This window comes from Hoplias malabaricus, chromosome 7 (genome assembly GCF_029633855.1).
Source record: "Hoplias malabaricus isolate fHopMal1 chromosome 7, fHopMal1.hap1, whole genome shotgun sequence".
Classification (NCBI taxonomy): Eukaryota; Metazoa; Chordata; class Actinopteri; order Characiformes; family Erythrinidae; genus Hoplias; species Hoplias malabaricus.
The window spans coordinates 11,159,031-11,182,063 of record NC_089806.1 but is presented as its reverse complement, the minus strand read 5'-3'; the positions used below and the strand labels follow the sequence as shown (position 1 = coordinate 11,182,063).

General features: G+C 41.7%; 1 protein-coding gene and 2 non-coding genes across 4 annotated transcripts in view; 2 read left to right on the top strand and 1 right to left on the bottom strand.

Moving 5' to 3' along the window:
- igf2r (insulin-like growth factor 2 receptor) overlaps positions 1–17,185 on the bottom strand; it is a 43,065-nt gene extending 25,880 nt beyond the window's left edge. For both annotated transcript variants that reach the window (XM_066676560.1, XM_066676561.1), the window contains exons 1-16: positions 16,978–17,185; positions 15,887–16,026; positions 11,990–12,108; positions 9,878–9,976; positions 8,316–8,448; positions 7,832–7,943; positions 6,513–6,612; positions 5,614–5,773; positions 4,601–4,787; positions 4,033–4,136; positions 2,751–2,903; positions 2,470–2,625; positions 2,081–2,368; positions 1,134–1,284; positions 875–1,052; positions 488–603 (exon numbers count right to left, since the gene is read on the bottom strand). In XM_066676560.1, the coding sequence (XP_066532657.1) occupies positions 488–603; positions 875–1,052; positions 1,134–1,284; positions 2,081–2,368; positions 2,470–2,625; positions 2,751–2,903; positions 4,033–4,136; positions 4,601–4,787; positions 5,614–5,773; positions 6,513–6,612; positions 7,832–7,943; positions 8,316–8,448; positions 9,878–9,976; positions 11,990–12,108; positions 15,887–16,026; positions 16,978–17,105 (2,324 nt within the window). In that variant the 5' untranslated portion in view covers positions 17,106–17,185. The remainder of the gene's footprint in view (positions 1–487; positions 604–874; positions 1,053–1,133; positions 1,285–2,080; positions 2,369–2,469; positions 2,626–2,750; positions 2,904–4,032; positions 4,137–4,600; positions 4,788–5,613; positions 5,774–6,512; positions 6,613–7,831; positions 7,944–8,315; positions 8,449–9,877; positions 9,977–11,989; positions 12,109–15,886; positions 16,027–16,977) is intronic.
- A 2,324-nt stretch (positions 17,186–19,509) lies between these two features.
- On the top strand, positions 19,510–19,592 carry trnal-cag (transfer RNA leucine (anticodon CAG)). The gene has a single exon. It is a non-coding gene; the product is annotated as a tRNA-Leu (tRNA).
- A 2,666-nt stretch (positions 19,593–22,258) lies between these two features.
- On the top strand, positions 22,259–22,341 carry trnal-cag (transfer RNA leucine (anticodon CAG)). The gene has a single exon. It is a non-coding gene; the product is annotated as a tRNA-Leu (tRNA).
- Positions 22,342–23,033: the final 692 nt, after the last annotated feature.

Genomic DNA, 23,033 nt, shown 5'->3' with positions numbered 1-23,033 from the left:
AAAATTCGTCTTTAAAGCAACACTAGGTAAAGTTTAGTATTGAGTTGCAGAGTGTATCTCACTTTTCAGGGGGGAGGGGAAGGTTGGGGTGGTCTCCTACCCTCCTCCAAAAGTTACATAGTGCAGTTTCTACAGTGCTGAGCCTAGAATAGCAATGACAGAGGCTCGATTCTCCCTTTTACAGGTCAGTGGAGTCAAAAATTATTTTTAGGCCATAATTTAAAGTTTAAAATACTACCGTGTTCTTTAATACATTGTTATGTTTATTTTCTACAATAAAGATGTTGGTGTTTACAGCTCTTTAAGGAACTTTTTTAAAAGCTCTATTTAGCACCAGGAAGTGAAGTGAAAAACAGAAATGAAGTTCATGCAAGCAATACACTGTAAGAACTTCTTCCTTGTAATCTTTCTGTTAACTTCCCAAACACAGGTCTCCTTTTCAGACCTTAGGATCATTTTAACATGCGCCGGGAAAAGCAGAGCTCACCTAGACAAGTCATACTGCTGCAAAGTGACAGGGTCCGTCACCACACACTCCTGTGCTTTTTCTGGACAGGCGTAAGAGGTGTACCACTTGAAGTTGTAGGTGAAGTCATCCTCAGCCTACAACACATCCCAACCAGGATTAACTTTTATTCAAAATAAAGAAAGATCAGTGTTTTAACGAACAGAGCAGTAAGTATAACGTCTACTGCATTATGTATAAACCCCTCCATGTCTCTACAGACCAATTACCAAAGTGCTTTCAATAAAAACAAACCAATAAACAATGGGCCACTTAAAACAAATTCAACCCGTTTGTCTGAACAGCATTTATTCTGTTAGTGAGTGAAACATAAGCCTCTCTCTCCTGTGCATGTGATTGGAGCAATACCTGAAACTCAGGTTCTCCTGGCCCAGCCTCTCTGTCACACAGGAAGGAGATGTGTGTGGCTCGCTGTGTGTGCTGTTTGTTGTTGTATGCAGACCCATTCGTATAGTCCAACTGGATCATACCATCGTAGTATGAGAGTTTTGAGTTAAACTCGCCCAGGTTCCAGTAATTCTTTTTGCTGCGGAGGAAGAAGAGAGAAGCTCAGAAAATCATCCTGATTACCTAAATATGTTTCTGTTCAAGTGAAGAACCTGCTTGCCTCTTTTCAGCCTGACAGGCTCCTGCTGTTGAAGGGCAATTCCCAGTCTGAACACCCCCACACACATTAATAAAGTAGTCGTATTGGCCATCGGACACGTTATAGTAGCTTCCATTCGCCTTCCTTAGTGGGGTCAAGTCGAACGAAAAACCTGGAAGAAGGTCCTTCACATTATGTACAAATTTCAAATGGATAAAAAAAATGCTGCAAAATTAATAGGAATCAAATCTTTTTAAATTCACTTCCATTTGTGCAATAAGGCCTTTTTCAATAAAGTAAATAGACATGTATTTCTCTGCCCTCGTCTGGCTGGGCTGATAATCAGCACCTCTATGAACATCTGGCCCTCAACACACAAGGGGGCAATAAAGGACCAATCACTCATTCACTCATTCAGTCATTGTCTGTAAGGGCTTATCCAGTTCAGGGTCACAGTGGGTCCTGAGCCTACACAGAAGCACTGGGCGCAAGGTGGGAACACCCCCTGGAGGGGGCAAGGACCAATCAGAGTATCTGTGAACAGGATCTACTGTTATTCCAAGTCTGTATTTGTTCTATTAGAATGTAGATGAATCATATGATTACACTAGGGAACCAGATCTGCAAGAGTGATCAAACTGCTGGTCTGCAATGACAGGTAAACTGATGAAAACTTGCTGACAGTTTGCCTTTGCATGGTTGATATAGAGGCTGGCCAGATGTCATAGAGTGGTGTGCGTGCCCAGTCAGGATTCATACCGTTGTTTTCTGCATAAAAGGAAGCGGTGTTATCTATTTGAACAATGAGTAGTTTTATGACTGTGTTTGCGTAGCGTTTGTATACCTGTATAACCCAAGCTTTCTTGTCTGAGCACTCTAGGCACTATCTGAATCTACAAATCTATTAACTTTTAGATTCTAAAGCAAATCTATTTGGGCAAGTCAATTCTCAGCGACGTTATCTCTACCTGCATTAGTGTCTTCCACTTTACAGTTATCTCCGCTGGCTGTCGAAAGGACGCAGGCTGCAGCCGTCTGCCACTCGAACTCATAAACACAGCCATCTCCGGACACACTCCTCATAACTGGGGGACTCTCACGATCCCCCGGTTTACACTTCAAAGTAATGATGGTCTTAATTTTTGTGTCTGTCCTGCATGGGCCTCCATCTGTGTAGATGAGCCTCAAGTCCCTCCCCTGAAGGTCCATTTCGGGCGAGGAGAGGTATTTTCCCAGACTGATCGGCTCTTCTTTTCCTATGGAACAAGAACATTTGTTAATAAAAGACTGACACAGGCAGAACTTCAGCAGAGCAGTCACTATTTCTTTTCACAAGAGAAAGTATTAGTGAACTTACCCACAGCACAGATTGCTGCATCTTCAGGACAAGAGCTCGTCACGTCCTGCTTGAGGATGTTGTGACACACATTGATGTAAACATGCTTTAGGTCAGTGTCTGGTACATTAGCAACCACTGCCTCCCAGTTCTGAGCTGGATTGGGAGAATCAGCTTCTGAAAAATGTATGATAAATTCTCAACTTTGTATAAACACACACACCTCCATATATTTTTAATGGGATTGGTTTTTATTTTTATAAGCTACAACTGCAATAGGGCCATAATAAATCGTCTCTTACCTGCATATCGAGTAAGAGGAGACAGGTTGTAATGCTTCTTCCCTTTTGTGACTCTGCACAAGGTTTTGTTTTCCTTCTCACAGGCATAAGCAGTCTGCCAGTTAAAGTAATAAGTGCAGTCTGTCTCTCCTGCAAACACAGGGTGGCCGTTCCCTGGAAAGAAAAATATCATTCATTATCTGTAATCGCTTATCCAATTCAGGGTCGCAGTGGGTCCAGAGCCTACCTGGAATCATTGGGCGCAAGGCGGGAATACACCCTGGAGGGGGCGCCAGTCCTTCACAGGGCAACACAGACACACACACATTCACTCACACACTCACACCTACGGACACTTTTTTTTGAGTCGCCAATCCACCTGCAACATGTGTTTTTGGACTGTGGGAGGAAACCGGAGCACCCGGAGGAAACCCACGTGGACACAGGGAGAACACACCAACTCCTCACAGACAGTCACCCGGAGCGGGAATCGAACTCACAACCTCCAGGTCCCTGCTGCCCCACCATGCCGCCCAAGAAAAATATCAATTCCAGTCAATTCTAATTCATGGTTGACTAATTACTAATAAAAAAATGGAACACATCTAAAGATTCTAATACAAAAGAAAACCTGCAGCATCTCCCTGTGTAGCGTGACTAGATATTTCCCCACTCTGACCTGGCTTTAATAAGCAGAAAAAAAACTCCTTTGTAAGTAAACTTTGTGATTAGTATCTGCTAAAGAGTAAAAGTAATTGTTGTGTAGAAACCTGAAAAACTTCAAAACTGAGTTAATCGTGTGGATGTAAACTGGACATAAATTACAAGCAATTTAACTGAAATAAGAGTAACATTATAAACTTCTAAGGGTTAAATAGCATGAATGTTCCAGTTGTGGTGTGTGTGAATGAGTGTGTGTATGCCCAGGTATGGATTGGTTCTCTATCCTGGGTGAACCACCCTAGTACAGGATGCAGTCCTCCAGGTGGACAGTCGTTCCTGGAGGAGAGTACGCTGTGTGTGTTTGTCTGCTGCTTCTTGCCCGTGTGTGTGTCTCTTTGGTATTGAATTGAATGGCGTTCTGTGCAGTGCTGAATGTAAAGCCTCACTGTGTGTGTAGAATGGCCCTATATAAGTGTAACAATAAATAAAATAAATTCAGGGCAGAGGCCTCTGCGTATCAGTAGCACAAAACTAAACGACAGCATGACTAACTCTGAGTGAATGAGTGACTGAGCCTGTGTGTGTGTGTTTATATATGCGAGACACCGAATGAGTGAGGGAGTGAGTGACTGTCACTAACCTGCAGTAGAATTACACTCAAAGTTGATGATGGTCATGCGCTGGAACCCAGAGCTGCATTTGCTTCCTCCAGGATAAATGAGAGTCAGATCTCCATCAGAGTACCTGGGAAACGACCAAAATAAAGACCTCCCAATGTTACAGAAATGTTTACTGCCCCAGAAGCATTCCATGTCTTTAAGTGCTATATTTTCTGCATTATTTTAGCCTTAATTTTACAAAGCAGATGTTTCAAACCTAATAATTTCTATTTTCATTGTACTTCTAAATCAAATGTAGAGCTTCCTGAAACATTGTGACAAAAGAGCAGCCTGTGAAAACACCACATCTATTCTTTTACAATATTTTGATACAGAAAAGTCAGTAATTGTGAATATAAATTGTGATTATATAAATTAAAAAAGGCCATTCTTCTTCCCATTATTTCCTTATCGCCACACTTTAAAAACTGCAGATTATTTCATTTAATTTACTCTTTTTCCTGCCACTTTATGCTTTATCTTCATTAAAGGATCTTTCTTGATCACATCTGTACAGAACAGAATTGAAAAATGAGTCCGCTGTCGAACCTTAGAGTCTGATTCTTCATTCTCCCAGCTACCGCCCTCACTTTTCCAGTGTCCTTCTCTTGACAAGAGGACACAAAACCCTGGTCATCATGACATTCACCACCTTTGGTTTCTCCACACACGTTCAAATAAAACGTGTAGGAGTCCTTCCCGATTTTTGCCTCGGCCGTGTAGGGAAGATCTCCAGCTGCACAAGACATCGGGACAGATCGGGGGGGGGGGAAAGATCAGTTGAAAATGTCAAGAGAGCAGATCTAAAGCACTTTTCACTCAGCACCAGAATATCATCCTCATCACAAGGTAGATCAGCCAGGACATAATATATTTAGTGTCTTGAGTTTTCTTGTGCACACTGGAGGCTAAAATATCTAGCTATGGAAGATTACGGCATGTTATTTGACACTACAGTGCAGGGGTTTGTATTCTCAGACCTGGAGATTCCACAATAATCATATTTTTGTGCTTTGTTTCATCCAGAAAACCTGATGCAACTATAATTTATTTGTTAACAAGCGCCTAGTGGTGAGTCAGTGGGGTAGAGCAGGGACAACACACACTTTTGCGAAGCTCTGAATAAACACTGGACACCAAACATGTCTATGTCAGCTGATTAAATTAAGGGTAAAAAAAGATATAGGTAAAAAAACAAGAATGCAGGAAAAACATGATGCCACCTTGCTCTTGAGGATGTATTTAAAGCCTTTACCAGCATTACAAAGCTTTAAATGTGACACAGATGTGCTAACAACATCAACTTTAAACTTTGTCAAGTGTTATTCAGCTGTTAATATTTCCCTAAAGATATAAAGGCAGGGATAGTTTATGCTGAGTGTTTCATTATTTATATTTTTGAGGATTGCTTTACTCTGAGAATTCCTAGTGTGAAAACCCTCGCTTTACAAAGCGGTGTAAACCTGAAATCCAAGCCCTCAGTTTGAGCCACAGTATATTCTTACCCTATGACTACACAGACTCCCCCCGCCCCTTCCCCAAAATCCATGAGTGCGCCTTACAGCCGTGGATGAGGTGTGTGAGGTCGATGGAGATGTCGTGCTGTTTGTTGGTCAGTCTACAGTTAGGGCTCTCCAGGTATTCTCTGTGACAAGCGTACTCTGTCACCCACTCAATCTCATAGCGACAGTTCGTCTTGGCCGTCAGCTTGGGGTCACTCGCCTGGAAAAACAATAATGATGGTTTGCTCTAAATATAATCAAAGTTCCATCACGTGAATGCTGTCATCACGGGAGGGAAGAGAAAGATTTACACAGGGTGAGGATAAACGCAATTCATCTGTGATGGACAAGAAGCTATGAGGAATTGAGGAATCAGGAACAAGTCCAGCTCCAATCATCAGTTTTTCCAATTTTTTGGGTCTTGTTTTAACCCTAATCTCACACCAGGAGGGTTCCAGTAATATCTGTGAGCCAAAATTATATTCACTATATGTAAGCACGCGGTGGGTCCAGAGCCTACCTGGTATCATTGGGCGCAAGGTGGGAACACACCCTGGAGGGGGCTGTATAGTTATACAGCTGAATTTAAATATGGCATGAATTTGCTCCCGTCTCTCTTGATTTACATCCTAAATCTGTTTGGTCAGTATCAAAATATTAAAGTAATCGGTTGTCTAAATCCACCTGTTTGTAGTTTATACCGATTCATAACGCAGTTCTATTTCGGTCACACGAGAACCAACTATGGGAAGCACACACTAGAATCCATTCATTTTGTGATGACACTATATTGATTCACTGTGTAAACTGCACGTTTGGACTTCAGGCTGCAAAATATTTTCTGAAAACAGAATTAAAGATATGAGCAGCATGATCATTAAACACATGAGAGAGAGAGAGAGAGAGAGAGAGAGAGAGAGAGAGAGAGAGAGAGAGAGAGAGAGAGAGAGTTCTCTTACCTGCTGTCTGCGGGACGGACAAATGAAGGTGATGGTGACCGCAGGCTTGTGGCCACCACACAGCTCTATTTCATCTTCTCCTTCATATCTCAGCCTCAGCCTGTCATTATATTAAACAATGTGTTAAAAGGGACCCTGGCTGGTAGCACATGTAAGCCTTAACATCATGGATTTACCCTAAATTAATAAAACATGTTCAAAAACACAAATATAAGGTATTTCTTTGAAAAATAACACCTTTACTGTACATATGGGTGCTGTCATTACTTCAGATACACAACGACTGTTGGATGGATGATGTTAAATTTATTGCACAGCACTAAACATTAACGCCATCTTAAAGAAACTCATGCCACGTTGTGTTGCTGTTTTATGTTGTTTCCAGTTGAAGGGCAGAGGAAGAACTGATCTCTGTTTTTAAAGCTTTCCCAAAAACAAACACAGGAGAAAAGGTTGGGAAGCACCGAGTGGAACACACCTCCGAGAGCCCCGCAGCTCTGCTCTCGTCATTTCGCTCCAGGGGCATTTCATTAATTCAGCAGACCACCAACTGCTGAGAGGCAGGACTGAGTCTTAAGTGTAGACTAAAATGCTATGTGGTGCCCACATAAGAACTCCTAATGCTCCGGAAATTGGAGGACCCTTGCAAACAATTGGAACATGCGCCGAATTCTCTACTTGTGTTCGACTGGGAGATTATTTTTAGCTGCTTCAGCATCATTAACGAACCCTGAAAGTGAAAGTACAGCCTTAGTGAATCCGGCAAACCCCCAGCTACGGATCAACTCCAGACAGTCAGCAGTCTGTGTACAGCATTATATTGACTCCTCTGGTATGTGTCGTTGTCAGGGTTTTGAAAAATGCTGCATTCTGGCTTTTTAAACATCAGTTTAAATGCAGAAATCCGACTTAAAATGCAGAGCCCATAAACTTATAAATAAAGAATCTTTACTGTGGATTCTGGCATGCAGCACACACCAACACCAACAACACTGCAGGCTGCATTTCATATGGTGCGACATGCAATGAATATCTATGGTCTATAACAGGGATGCCGAACTAAAGTCCTAGAGGGCCGTTTTTTTCAGCAAAGTTTGGTGATTGCGCTGCTAGTACACACCCCTTAAACCTGGCAATTAACAGATGAGTTGACTCAGGTGTGTGTGAGCAGAGGTATAACCAAAATTTGCTGGATACCGGCCCTCCAGGACTGGAGTTGGACACCCCTGGTCTATAATAAGTCCATTATTATACTGTCAGGAGCAGACTTTAAGGTTGTCTGAGCGTGAGCCGTGCTGTTCTGTGGGTTTTTAACTTACCTGTCTTTAGAGATGAGCTCCAGTGCTTTGTCTGGTTTACCCATGCTGAAGGACTTGCTGCCATTAGTGAGACAGGCTGCAGAGTCTCTAACGCAGTTGCTCTGTGCTCGATCTGGAAACAGCAGAACACAGACACTGAGAAAACAGTGAGTAGAACATTCACAAAGGCTGCTTTCTATAAGCCAGAGAACTAACCAGCTTTCAAAATTAATTTTACCCTTGCCTCTATGCATTCCACATTTATTGCAGCCACATTAAATATCGACTTCTGCACAGAATGCCCCAGTCATATTCAGTCAAGGTTTTGCAGATTTTCATGTAACAATAAGGTAAGATATTAAGACATTTTTAAACCATTTTTTACTATTTATTTGTTTATTTATTTAAACCCATATACCCCCCTACAATACGTTAATTTTGGAAAACAACAAACGGACAGATGATGTGATTCAAAACTATAAGCGAATAAGTATAAGTAACTCACTCAAATTTCTGCAGACATTAATGTAGAAGTCTACATCATCGTCAGAGTCGTCCACCAGGTATCCGTCAGTGACTTTGATGAGAGGGTTGAGGTCGTGTTTTTTCCCATTAGAATCAAAGACGTAGCACGGCACCTGAACAAGAGAAAACAGAAGATATTAAAACATTGGTGAAGTAAACCAAGTCATTGAGTCATTTGGTTTGGTGTGAAATACAAAGAGAATAACTGCACCTCCGTGAAGCTGGCCCCTCATATGATGAGAAACGGAATAAAAACGTGTTTTTCATTAGTGCTGCGTTTGTGCCGCAAAAATCATCGTTTGTGCTGGTACCGTTTTTGAAGAATTAGACATTATATCTTACTACCTGTTACGTAACGCAGCCCCTCATTAGTAGCCAAATCGCACCAAAGTGGTCTCATTCGTTCGTGCCTCGTTTGTGCCGTTAAAAGAAACGCTAGAACCATTTTCCTTCTTGAGTTAGTCAGCCGTACAGTTCCAACGAGTGACGTCACTCAGCCCCTCATCAACGTCCAAATCGCTCCAAAGTGGTCTCATTCGTTAGTGCCTCGTTCGTGCCTCGTTTGTGCCGTTAAAAGTAACGTTCGTGCCATTTTCATTCTTGAGTTATTTAGCTATAAAGTTTCAACGAGTTACATCACTCAGCCCCTCATCAACGTCCAAATCGCTTCAAAGTGGTCTCATTTTGTGCAACCACTTCAAAGTGAGACCACTTTGGCGCGATTTGGCCACTAATGAGGGGCTGCGTTACGCAACAGGTAATAAGATATAATGTCTAATTCTTCAAAAACGGTACCAGCACAAACGATGATTTTTGCGGCACAAACAAGACACGTTTTTATTCCGTTTCTCATCATATGAGGGGCCAGCTTCACGGAGGTGAATAACTGCTGGTTGTAGTTGACAGAGCGCTGGTGATAGGAGAAATACATCCAAATAATTTGACACCAAGAGTCACCTCACAGAACATTATTATTCCATAAAATGATCTCTGCCCAAGACATTGGTTTACAACAGATCTAAGATCGTTTCCTGGCAGAGAATTTGAATCCAGGTGTTACAAGACAAAACAATCTCTAGGTGACGCATGATTTTTATTTGCATCTTTAGCTTTCAAAAATGGTATTTTTATATTAAAAAATAAACCCTTGGTCTAATCCAAAAGGCAGGATTTCTCAATTTGTCGATATAAATTAATCATTGAGCAGAAGATGATGTGTCCTATAGAGCTGAGGGACATTCCTACAGCACTGTCCTCAAATCTGAGCTTACATTATCCATTTAACTCATAAATCCTGCTTGTGGAATAGCCCCATTACCTATTACCACCACTTTGAATCATCTCATATTGAACTTTTTGGACACTGACAGTGTTTATATCTCGATAATGGAGAGGTCTGAAAAATTGGTGGAACAACTCAATGATTTACAGTGTTTCTTATGAATGTTAAACTCAGTATCATAAACACTTCTGTCCCCTGAAGAGCTCAGTCATTTATTCCAAACAGTTACTCACTCACACTCACACACACACTGCACTTACCTCTTTTTGTGGTTTGAATATATCTCTTTTGCAGGCTGCATAGGTTTTCCACTCAAAGTAGTGCACACACTGCGACACAGTGATGAACTCTGGAGTGCCCTTCAGTGTAAACAAAGACAAGAGAGCCCATTACAGCAGTGTTACAAAACTGCACACAGATCAGAGCGAGCACAAGGTGGTTGTGACATTATTTGAAAAGAGGATTTGGTTTATTTGCCTTGAACACAAGACTTCCTGCAGCTCTCTGTCAACAGCTCTGTAAACCTCACAGCAGGCTGTAATTCTCAGACAGTTTTCCTCTTCTATAATCTGGTCTAAACACTTGCTGTAAGAGTGTAACTGCTACAGTTGTTAATACGACCGGACTCTGAACTCACAAAGAACCAGTGCCATGTATATTTCCATTGTTACTAATTTTGGATCATATACATACTGCTGCAGCCAGGAGGAGAATTAATATTTCTGAAAATGCAACTATAAGGAGAGCAATAGGACATTCATTATTTTAATGCAGATTATATTTACAGAACAAAGTTTTATAGTATAGTTCTTTTTGATGCTTTGACTTTTGCAAACAACATTTAAAAACAAACAAACAAATAAAACCATGTTTAAATATATATAGCTGTATTAAAAAGCTTAGTATCATGTCAGAATATTTCCTGCTGTTATTCAATAATGACCTACATGCAGTCAGATATATCATTAGGCACCAGTACATTACAAGGTCAAAAGTAAATAGTAAATAGCACTCCTGAGTACATGTTTTTCAGCCACACTGCACCCTTACAGCTTTATACAGCTCTGCAATCTCCACAGACAAACACTGGAAGTATAAAGACTGGTTCAAAGTTATGCAGCAAGGCGCACGAAGCAATGGACTGTCAGCGATGCTCCATGTTCATAGTTCTCACGTCACTGTTCCTGATGAACACATACTTCTACGCCTGAGCTGTGTATGTCCACTCTGTGTTCACGGAAGTGCTGTTATTAAAGTATTGATAATTGCGCAGCACGCACTGCTCATTTTCCAATGCTAAATGCTGCTATCAACTCACATCCTCCTCGTGCCCCACCTCGGACAGAGAGCAGACGAGAAGCAGACCACGTAGACCATGTTAAAACAAAGCTTGTAAAAACATTTCTTATACAGTTGGGGACGGCCCTTTCTTGTTCCTGCATAACAATACCCTTCTTGTGTACAAAGCAAGATCAATGAAGACAAGGCTTGATGAGGCTGATCTGAAGAATCACCGGGGGGGGAGGGGGGAGAGAGGGGAGAGAGAAAGAGAGAGAGAGAGAGAGAAAGAGAAAGAAAGAAAGAAAGAAAGAACGAGAGAAAGAGAAAGAAAGAGAGAGAAAGAAAGAGAAAGAGAAAGAAAGAGAGAAAGAGAGAGAGAGAGAAAGAAAGAAAGAGAGAGAGAGAAAGAGAAAGAGAGAGAAAGAAAGAAAGAGAGAGAGAGAGAAAGAAAGAGAGAGAGAGAGAGAAAGAGAGAGAGAAAGAGAGAGAGAAAGGAACAGGAGACAGGAATTATCATTCATCATCACGGCGTAAACTTAGATGCCCAAATTCCCATTGACAGATTCCAAAATCCTAGGGGCCAATACATATTAGTGCTATCCAACAACTTATATAGGTGTGATTCTCTCTCTCACTCTCTCGTATATTTGACAGTAAAAATAAATTTTCCTCAAAATAGAAATAACAGAGTATTGTTGACATTAGAAATGCTTTAAAACATTTAAGGTTATGTGTGATTCAATGCATAATTTGCAATAAACAAGACATTATGACTGCCACGCACATGAGTAATCAGAGGAAAGAGCGCGCCACACACACACACACACACACCCCTGTTGAGTAAATGAGTAAGCAAAAAAAATCAACCCTGCAACAGGGGTAAACGGCCAACGATCACAGTCTCTATCAGGACGGGGCTCAGTTTACTATCAAGAACATCGATCTCTGGAACAGGAAATATTTCAGCAGTCTTAAGTTTCATTTTTTCTCAACACGATGAGCCATGTTCTCCCACCTGCGACACATCTTACTCAGTGTAACCACAGTATGTGTTCCCGTAGTAGGGGTCTGTCTGCTGCTTGGGGTCTTACCATTGTTTTGCCACACTGGAAACTGATGCTGCTCTGAACTTTGCTGCTCTGGCCTTGGCAGGTTTGAGTGCCATTGAAAACAAGCACGGCATCGGATGACGACTGCAAAGAGAGATCCCCTAGAAAAACAACAAAATGGACACTGTATCAATGCACATGTTTGCACAAGGTAATAGTAACTGTAGTTACTCTGAGTTACACTAAGCTACAAAGCTAAGATTCTAGTGATACTGGGTCTTCTTAGAACTGCACTGATAAAACAAACCACAGTTTGGACTTTTGCCCAAAAAACTTTTTCCTGTGAATGTCAAAGAGCATTAATGTATGACTCTAGTTTCCCAAAAACATTTTTAAAACAGTCAGGGGGATGTTGTAACTACCCATAATTTTCTCCTTTCAGCCAAATGTCCTGAAAGGGTAAAACACAGGGGAATAAACAGCCTGAGAATGTGTCTCTCTGAAGTTGGTTTCATTCGCTGTGTGTACAGTAAACAGAGCCTTAAAACCAGCTCTGACCTGGCAAATCCACTTTAACCAAAAATCAGACCTCATAAAGGAACTTGTGTTTCTCTGGTTAGACACACGTTAAATCGGTGAGCAATGTCATTTCCTCTAAACCTTACACAAGTAAATAAGTTCAGTAACAGGATCATTATAACTGTGCGTAGGCTAATATTGTTGTTGGCTGATTGAAACAACTCCCTGAAGCAGCTGCAAATGCCCTCAATCTGCCACAAATTACAAATAATCAAACACAACTAAAATACAGTGTCTATGACAAACTGATTTTTAAAAAATGCCATTATTAGCCTCCAACAGACACCATTAAACAACACTTGTCAAATAGACAAGTGAACAGGGAGCACTTTGAACAGGGCAGTTGAGGGCAGAAGAGCAGTTGAACAGGGACAACTTTACTGTAGACTTTAGGAGTCACCTGGTGCATGATAACAGTGACCTACTTACTGTTTAACTAGTGCAGTGATAAAACGAACACCATAATAAAACATACAATACACGACTCTCAGTCTACAGCTGTAGGAAAATACAAGAAAAAAAATACACTTTAGGCTTCAAAATGTTAAACTGAGTCTACGGTTTAACCCAAAATATTAGTCAATGGAGTTTGTTCATTATCATGGTTCATTATTATTATTATTAACCAGCGCTGAACCTAATATCATTGTATCACACAATATTTAATTTTGCATTAATAAAGTCAATAAGAAACTACTTCCTGAATCCTGGTACTCAATACTGAACGCTTATTTTGTGTGGACTGTTCTCTTAGAAGTGCATGAGGACCATATACGGCGCTGTAAACATTAACCAGCAAGAATAAATACCACATATTTTCAATTATTAGTTTGAATTTGAAACGGTTCACTGAAGGCCCCAATCAATTATATTCACTGCGGTTAACAAATCCACTGAATTGTTGACACCCATCTAGTCGACACCTGGCATTAGGAATGGGGATATGAGACTCATGGGCAGCTACCCTAGAATGTCCCATTTGGTTTCATGCTTCTATGAGTTCGAAACATTATTTATTATTCTTGCTTAATCAGTTCAGGGTCACGGTGGGCCCAGAGTCTACCTGGAATCAACGGGCGCAAGGCTGGAGGGGGTGCCACAGGGCAACACACACACTCACACCTACGGACACTTTTGAGTCACCAATACACCAAGGTGTGTTACTGGACTGTGGGAGGAAACCGGAGCACCCGGAGGAAACCCACACAGACACAGGGAGAACACACCACACTCCTCACAGACAGTCACCCGGAGGAAACCCACACAGACACAGAGAGAACACACCACACTCCTCACAGACAGTCACCAGGAGGAAACCCACGCGGACACAGGGAGAACACACCACACTCCTCACAGACAGTCACCCGGAGGAAACCCACGCAGACACAGGGAGAACACATCACACTCCTCACAGACAGTTACCCTGAGTGGGACTCAAACCAACAACCTCCAGGCCCCTGGAGCTGTGTGACAGTGACACTAACCTGCTGCCCCCACATTCTCTACTGAATATCTCAATCAGAAATAGATGCACTAACGGTAGCTGAATTCTCTCACTTTGAGAGGATAGTGTGGATAAGAGGCACATTCCTGAAGCACATCTCGCCTGGTACCATCTGTTCCAGCCAAAGACACGAAAGGCAGAGCGATCACACTTATTCCATTCAGACATTGTTAAGATAGTGTGAATTGTTTTGGTTCATACGGAGATCACCTGACTGTGCTCTGCTCTTCAGGGTCTGACCTTCAGACTGAAACAAGAATTTCTCTTCATTTGAGCTCAGTGTTTGATTTCATGTAAAGGCCATTATGAGCTGCCAGTGACTAATGAATGATGAACCTGAGAGCATACTTTACTACAAACTAGATCCATTCACTACATCCACGCGTCCAGGTCCGCTGCCTTTGTTTTTGTTTCGGCAGAAAGTTAAAGCAGGGGCCAAAATGTTTAAATAAACCCAAGTTCAAGACTTTCAAACTCCGCGTTTCATGTTACACAATGGTTATTTTGGCTGTAAGTAGATTAGGCTTATCTACTTTAATCACGTCAAAGTGTGATCAAACACTTATGATCACAGACTTATTTCAGCTTTAGTTCACTACAGTGGAGTCACACCAAGAAAATTTCAGAAGGCTTTCATAAACTGACGTAATGACTTTAAGAAGCTCTTGATTTGGGCAACTGCCACATCAGGAATTCACAATTGTACCCACGGCTGCACTTAGCTGCCCATATTCACAGTGCATTTTGTCAGTTTGTTTACAACGAGAAAATCCAAACAACTCAGCCAAGACATCAGAAACATTTGTGGACCTTCACAAGCCTGTTTCCTTCTTTAAGAGCAATTCCAAACAACAAAAACTACCCCAAGCAACTGTACAAACAAATGTATGCAAACTTTTGGGAAAAACAATCGGGAATGAGATGCAAATCAAGTCCCAGGGCTGACCATGTTTTGAGTCCAAAAATTAAAAACAAACAAAGGAACTGGTGAAGTATTTGGAGGCGTCAGGTACCAAAGTGCCAACATCCACCATAACCTCGAAAGTGCAATAAAGTACAAAGACACGGCCTTGTGGGGGAATGATCCTTTCTCAGATGAACAAAATAAAAAACAAAATCAACTCCCTGGTCATAATGATCAGCACTCTGCATGGGGGAGAAATGGCGAGGCTTTTAATCTAAAGACCACCACACAAACTTTGAAGGATGTGGGTGGCAGCATCCTGTCGTGGGGCTGTTTTGCTGTGAAAAAGACTGGAGCGCTTCAGAAAGACGGAGGAGTATTCAGAAACACCGAAGCTACACCAGAACGTATTGGAGGTGTCATTGCAAAGTCCTGCCCAGAAGATCAAGAAGGCAAACAAACTTGATTGAGTTACAGCTGTTCTGTCAGGAGGAGATGGGCAGGGCCGCTCAAATCATGTGATTCAAGTTCCAGGGGTTAAAGGGTAAACTACCAAACACTAACAAAGTGTTTGTAAACATTTGATCCATTTAAAATCTTAAATGGTAACTTCAACTTGAAATTTTTAACTTGATTTGACTAACACACAAAAACATACAATGACCTGAAATGTGGGGACGTGCGAAACTGCAACTGAAACCCTTTAGCCAAAGTGAAAGTACACTTTTGGCCTCAATCTACGTTGAAGGACAAGACACAAGACACTTATTTTTTGTAAATTACCCAATTTTGGTGTAAAACGATCCATAAATAAATGGGTATATTGTGTTGTAAACGTTCAGACCCTGGGTCCCTACCAGCACCACTGTAAAGAAATCCCATTATATTAATCCTCTGTGACATTATTCACTGTTTCCTTTTAACGCTGGTAAAGCAATGGTGTCTCTCTTACCCACTGACTGAATGACTTTGCTGCTGAGATTTCGGGCACATATGGCAGTGTCCGGTCCACAGTCGGTGTTGGGAGAGGAAGCGCACAGCTTCATGGTGTATTTGACTTTGTTGTCCTGGTCTATAGCTTCCCATTTATAGCTTCATATGGAAATAAAAAAAAAAGCAGAAATGTTAGTCATGACAAACGAGGAAGAGTGTATATAAAAGCCTGGGGAATGAAGGTACAGAAGGTTAAAGGTGAGACACGTAATAAAACATGTTTGGAAAAGTGCTCTGAACGTTTAGTGCCTGTGGAACGACTTTGGGAAATGTTCTATTTATCATTTCATTTTGCTGTTTTATCCTTCTGCGGATTCCAAACACCCAGTGTAGGTCCAAATGTATGCAGACAGCACTTTAAAGATGTTCAGCCAATTCAACACCACTCCTAATAGGAGGGGACACTCCGGTGCAGAGGTACAGTAGCGTACGCTCAGCAGGGCTATTGACATGTGTTGGTTTGGGGGTTAAAAGGTCCCTAGCAATGGGCAGTGGCGTGGTGGGCCTGTGTTCTGTGGAGTGAGTGTGCTCGGTCCAGTACCTTGAGAATGGGTCAAAGGGAAGTTTAAAATCAGAGTCGACCTTGCAAGCCATTTTTAGGCTGAATGCAATCTATGTCCTCACATCAATGCAGTTTAAAACTTCCCCAAAGGCAGCTACTCAGTAAACTTCCTTCTAATGCCTACCTTAAATTTGAAAAGAAATGAGGGGTCTACAGAGTTGTGAATACATAACAACAGCATTGAGTTTAGTGGCTTATAGAGGGTTTTAATTCGTATAAACACTTTTATTTACGTGCACAGCAGACTATATACAGCTCTGTGCACAGCCTGGGGCTCTCTCGGCTAAATGTTTGATGCCTGTGGCGCCAGAATATAACACACACCCCTGCACTATTTAAGGTGGAACGGAAAATTCTAACAAGCTCAATTCAGATTCGTTTTTAGTAGGAAATGAACAACCCAGTCTACAAGGACCTGTTTAATGTGGACGCTTTTAAGGTGGAATGGTGAATTCGGATGAGTATAAAGGGAAAAAAAAACATCTCACCTGCAAAGGTCTCGGAACCACGGGCTGGAGTCAGAGCCCTGGGCCCGGGACACCGAGCACTGCAGCGGGAAAACAAACACCAAAAACACCGCGACATGGCGCAACAGGGCTAATTTGTGTCCTCTCATTTTGCCCCTATTCTCCTTCCTACAGCGTCACATTCACAGGGACATGTCCGACATGATACAGCAACTCTGAACGGCGGAACTGGCCGCTGTTGTCTCTGAATCACATGACGGAGAAACACATGACGGAGGACACGAGGTCTTCACGGAGCTGCGTCACCCGCTCGAGAGTCACCGGCCGCGTCCCAAACCCGCGTATAGTGCACTTCATAGGGACCATAAGCGGGCGTTCCTGCTCGTGTAATTGTGTAATGTGTAGTGAAAGGTAAGAAACTGCTCCACAGCTGAAAAATACAAACTATTCACCACTATTTTGTTTAAAACATACGTGTATTAAATGTGTAAATTACTAAATCTGTGTAATACAGTCAGCGTTTAGGGATTAAACTAACGTGCACAAACTATAATAGATTCATTCATTCATTATCTGTAAGCGCTTATCCAGTTCAGGGTCGCGGTGGGTCCAGAGCCTACCTGGAATCATTTGGCGCAAGGCGGGAATACACCCTGGAGGGGGCGCCAGTCATTCACAGGGCAACACGCACACACACACTTTTGAGTCGCCAATTTGGACTGTGGGAGGAAACTGGAGCACCCGGAGGAAACCCACACAGACACAGAGAGAACACACCACACTCCTCACAGACAGTCACCCGAAGGAAACCCACACAGACACAGGGAGAACACACCACACTTCTCACAGACAGTCACCCGGAGCGGGAATCGAACCCACAACTTCCAGGCCCCAAAACTAGACAACAACTAGAGTTTAAATACAAAGTCACGAATGTGAATATAGTGCATTACATGATTTCTCTTTTTAAAAAATGTAGAGAGGGAAAAACTGCGATTAAAATGACTAAAAGCTGGCTAATTACTGTTTCTAGTCTGGCCTGCAGACGTCTTTACACAGCCTTTATACTGTATATTGTGGAAATCAATCAGCTCAGAGAAGCTGGTCCTAACCGGAGTGTGTTGTGTAGATGGAGGAGATTTTTGTGATAACAATAGGTTTAATTGAGTTGTGTCTGACAGTAAATTTTATGTTGGTCGTTGAGCTGGACCAAGACTAAACACAAAGTGTGTGAAGAAGTCAGTTCACTTTGTGAGAGTCGAGGTTTGGGGATATTTTCTTCAGCGGGTGTTGGGCCTCTCTCGGAACTTCAGGACAAGACGAACAATACAGACAGTAACGAGCTGCTTTAACGGAAACTAATGTAAACTTTCTATTGATACGGTCCTGGGGGTTGTGTATTTGAAAATGCCATAGTTCAATAGAAACAGTATGCTACTGTTCTATACTAACCTGTATAAGCCAGATAAGTCGATAAATTACAAAATTGGAAAAATAAGTATCACACGGTACCGAAATTTCGCTGACTTTACAGGAACTGATGGGAGAATTTTAACAGTGAAATTAATTAAACACAACCGTTACCAGGTGTTATGGCTAAATACTTGACAAGATACATTCTTGGGAAACATTATGTGTAAAACACAGTTTTCTGTATAAACCACAATTTAGTTCCTTCCTGGTTTATAAAATGTATATAATTTTGAAGATTTACCATATAGTATTAAACATGAAATGTGTGCAGATTTACAGCCAACGTTTTTTTGCTCGTCAGTATTCGTGTGGTTATGGGGACGATCCTAAGGGGTTTACGTTTTATAACATTTACAAGACGCTCTGGGTCAAAAATGCCTCCACACACGGGTTACGGTGAGTGATTTATTAATGTGAATCATGTCTCAGCAGTTTTAAACATCTCCCTTTTCGCTTTTGTAGTGAAATCCTCTCATACTAAACGCAAAATGGCGGTCAAAACTCTAAACGGACGTTAGGCGAAGCGTGTCTCTATACCGCTCTCACCCCGCCGACCAACACCTTCAACTCTGGCGCCCCCTCTCCGCAACCTGCGACATCGTCATGTAAGTGCACACTTCAAGGAGGACGTTAAGGGCTTATGGCAAGAATTGAGACGAGGCCAAAACTTCAAACGTCTCAGTTCCTAACTGGTGCATAAAGATCTTAAACTATGGTTTCTACATCAATATACTTACTTTTATTAGCACAGGCGCAATACTTGCGAGATTTAATGCGTCTAACTCTTATTATGAGGCGAGAATGGTTTGTGGATTCTTGACCAAGGACTCTTGTTAGTGTAGGGTGGTTTGTTCAGTCTTTGGCTGCAGAGGCCGCTATTATATGACTAAATAGTGCACTACGGAGTGAAGAGGGAGCTATATGTAGAATTGAGCCTCGTGGTGTTTTCCAACTAACTCTATTAACAAAAACAGACTACACGTGTATATATAGTGCACATGACTATGTGTGTATGTAGAATGGATATTTATATACATGTACATCACTCATGTAGCTGATGTTCTGTACTCAGTGTTTAGTGTCAGGATGGCCGAGCGGTCTAAGGCGCTGCGTTCAGGTCGCAGTCTCCTCTGGAGGCGTGGGTTCGAATCCCACTTCTGACAGCACTCTTTTTTCATTTCCTCTCCTCACTTCAGCCACAGTAGGTTCACTCTTGGGTTGTATTTTTGTGATTTTACAACTCATTTTAAAGTGTTGAAATGTGCGTCAGAACCCCACCTCTGACCTTTTCTATTTACTTCCCGTTTCTCTGCTCACCATCGCCCTCACTGTGCCGTGTCTTGGTCGGCGGAGACTGGCAACACTACACGTTTGACGCGGACCATTCTTTGTTCTGGGGGGGTGGGGGGTTGTATGCTTAGCACCTATCTGTGCTTTTAGGTCCTTTACACATTTATTTGCTACACAAAACATGGGAATTTCTTTTTTAATTCATCCGAGAACTTACATTTACGTTTCGGCATAGCTGCTCGAGATGAGGGTAGGTACATGAGCTTTGCCTGACGTAAACAAGGACTACTGACGTGCAGACTGACCAATTAAATGTTTACAGAGAAGGTTATCGACCAATAACGGTAGCTCTACAGTCAGACCGTCCAATCAGAAGATTTTAGGCTACTTCACCACGCCCCCTTCTCACTCAAGCGAACCAATCGGAGTAGGGGAGGGCGGGACTAGTTTGTGAACGAAACGCTTCTCGAAGTTCTATGTAAGCTCTAGAAAATAGTGATGGGAATTTCGGCTCTTTTTGGGGAGCCGGCTCTTTTGGCTCGGCTCTTCAGAAAGAGCCGGCTCTTTCGGCTCCTAAATGGCTCTTTGTTTTACCTACTATTTCCACTGGTACAGAACAATATTACCTACATTTTACATGACTATATGGACAAAATATTATTGTTCAATATTAAAAATAACAAATAGTGTTGCAATGGCCAATTGTTTTTATGGCTTTCTTGTAATAACTCTATGTAATAAAATAAACAAATACTCTGCAAAGTGCAAAACAGCAGCATTCAACGGTAGTGATTAAAACAACCACAATTGTCAACAAACATTTAACTGATTTAACGTTTTCTTCAACTATTTTTTTTTTTTGGAAAACAGATTGTCATTCAGGAAAACCAAGTGTCTCAGCTTGGAGGGTTGGCGCTTGTTTGTTGTTCTCTGATTGGTTGAATGACAAGACTTAAAAAAAATAGCTCGGTCTTAGACAGGAACCGGCTCTCATCGTTCACTTACAAGAGCCGGCTCTTTGAACCGGTTCGTTCGCGACCGACACATCACTACTAGAAAAACAAAATCCCAGACGTTTGTGAAATTCCGCCCGGACATTTTTTTAAGTCTAAAAAAGAGGACATGTCCGGGTAAAAGAGGACGTCTGGTCACCCTACAGTATGGACTGTCTGTCTTACAAAGAGAACTTGAGCAGCCTCCCTGTTTCTCTTTTTCATGTTTACATGTGTGCCAGACAGCGCTCTGTCCTTCTGTCCTCCTATTGGTCATCGTCAAGGAAATGTCAGATTAAGCGAAAAGATTAAAAAAAAATCCTAACATGCTAGTCTGTTTGGCGGGGTGTTATGGGGGGTTTCAGACGCCACATCACTAATTTGATCCTGTGTCACACTGCACGACCGTTCCTCATCTCTGATGCTCGTATTCAGTTCTGACGTTAGGAAATTTGTTGGATACGACAAAATCGGGCAAAATTGGTGTGGTCTGATCTCGGCATAAGCGCGGACTGGACAACAGCGTTTCATTAATGAAGCTAAAATGGTGGCTGGCTGCAACTTAAAACCTCACCAATTCCCACAAAAGTGTAAAAAGCAGAGAGGAATCTTTTTTTTTATTTTAAAATTACACATCTAGTATTTTTTATTTGTTTGCCAGTTGGGTTCTGCCAAATCTGCAAATGCCCCCCAACCCCATATTAAATTTCTTTCTTAAAAATTGATGCCACATTATAGGAGTTATATTGTGATATATAAAGGGGTGTGGTCAAAATTTCAAATGTCTTCTCAGTTCCTAACTGGTGCATAAAGACCTTAATCTAGGACTTCTATATCAATATACTTACTTTTATTAGCACACCCAGTAAACATTTAGCCGTTGATTCAACGTTGAAATAACGTAAAGACTGCCGTCTAATCAACGTTCTCTTAAGGTTGAAAATGAAATTTGAAAAGACGTCCAAACACAGACATTGAAACGACGACTCTTAGACGTATTTTGGACGTCTATCGACGTTATTAATTGGTCCCGAAATAAATTACTTGTATAAAACGCATTTTGGACGTCCACTGACGTTATCGATTGGTCACCACTTGATAACTAACTTATTAAGATGGATTTTGGACGTCCATTGACGTTTAAAATATGTCATTGACGGACAGACTACTTTTATACCTATTTTGAACGTCCAGGGACGTTCCTTGTTTACTGGGCAGGCGCAATACTTGGGAGATTTAATGCGTCTAACTCTTATTATGAGGCGAGAATTGTTTGTGGATTCTTGACCAAGGACTCTTGTTAGTGTAGGGTGGTTTGTTCAGTCTTTGGCTGCAGAGGCCGCTATTATATGACTAAATAGTGCACTACGGAGTGAAGAGGGAGCTATATGTAGAATTGAGCCTCGTGGTTTTTTTCAACTAACTCTATTAACAAAAACACATTACACGTGTATATATAGTGCACATGACTATGTGTGTATGTAGAATGGATATTTATATACATGTACATCACTCATGTAGCTGATGTTCTGTACTCAGTGTTTAGTGTCAGGATGGCCGAGCGGTCTAAGGCGCTGCGTTCAGGTCGCAGTCTCCTCTGGAGGCGTGGGTTCGAATCCCACTTCTGACAGCACTCTTTTTTCATTTCCTCTCCTCACTTCAGCCACAGTAGGTTCACTCTTGGGTTGTATTTTTGTGATTTTACAACTCATTTTAAAGTGTTGAAATGTGCGGCAGAACCCCACTTCTGACATTTTCTATTTACTTCCCGTTTCTCTGCTCACTGTATCACTATCACCTTTGTGACTGTATACAATGCTGTCTTAGGGCTGGAGAACAACTCAGTATGAATTAGTGGTGGGCGATATGAGCGCAAATCAATATCACAATTAAATTGTACATTTTAGCACGATTATGATTAACGAATTATTATTTTGTTTTTGTATTTTTTGTATTTTAATATACATTATTTACAGCATCTGTCACTGACTGGTGTTCATTAGGGTGCTGCCGTTAGTTCATTGCAGTCAATTTCTAAACTATATTTGGAGTATAAGGTCATAATTAAGACTTGATTTGTACTTTTCATTTCGTCGCCCTGTGAAGGACTGGCGCCCCCTCCAGGTGGTGTTCCGGCCTTGCGCCCAGTGATTCTGGGTAGGCTCTGGAGATTAGTGTTAACTATCGAACTGAACTGGATAAGTGGTTACAGAATATGAAAGAATGAATGAATGTTCATTTCGTCGTGTGCACATCTAACCCAGAAAACATTTAGCCGTTGATTCAACGTTGTAATAACGTAATGACTGCCATCTAATCAAC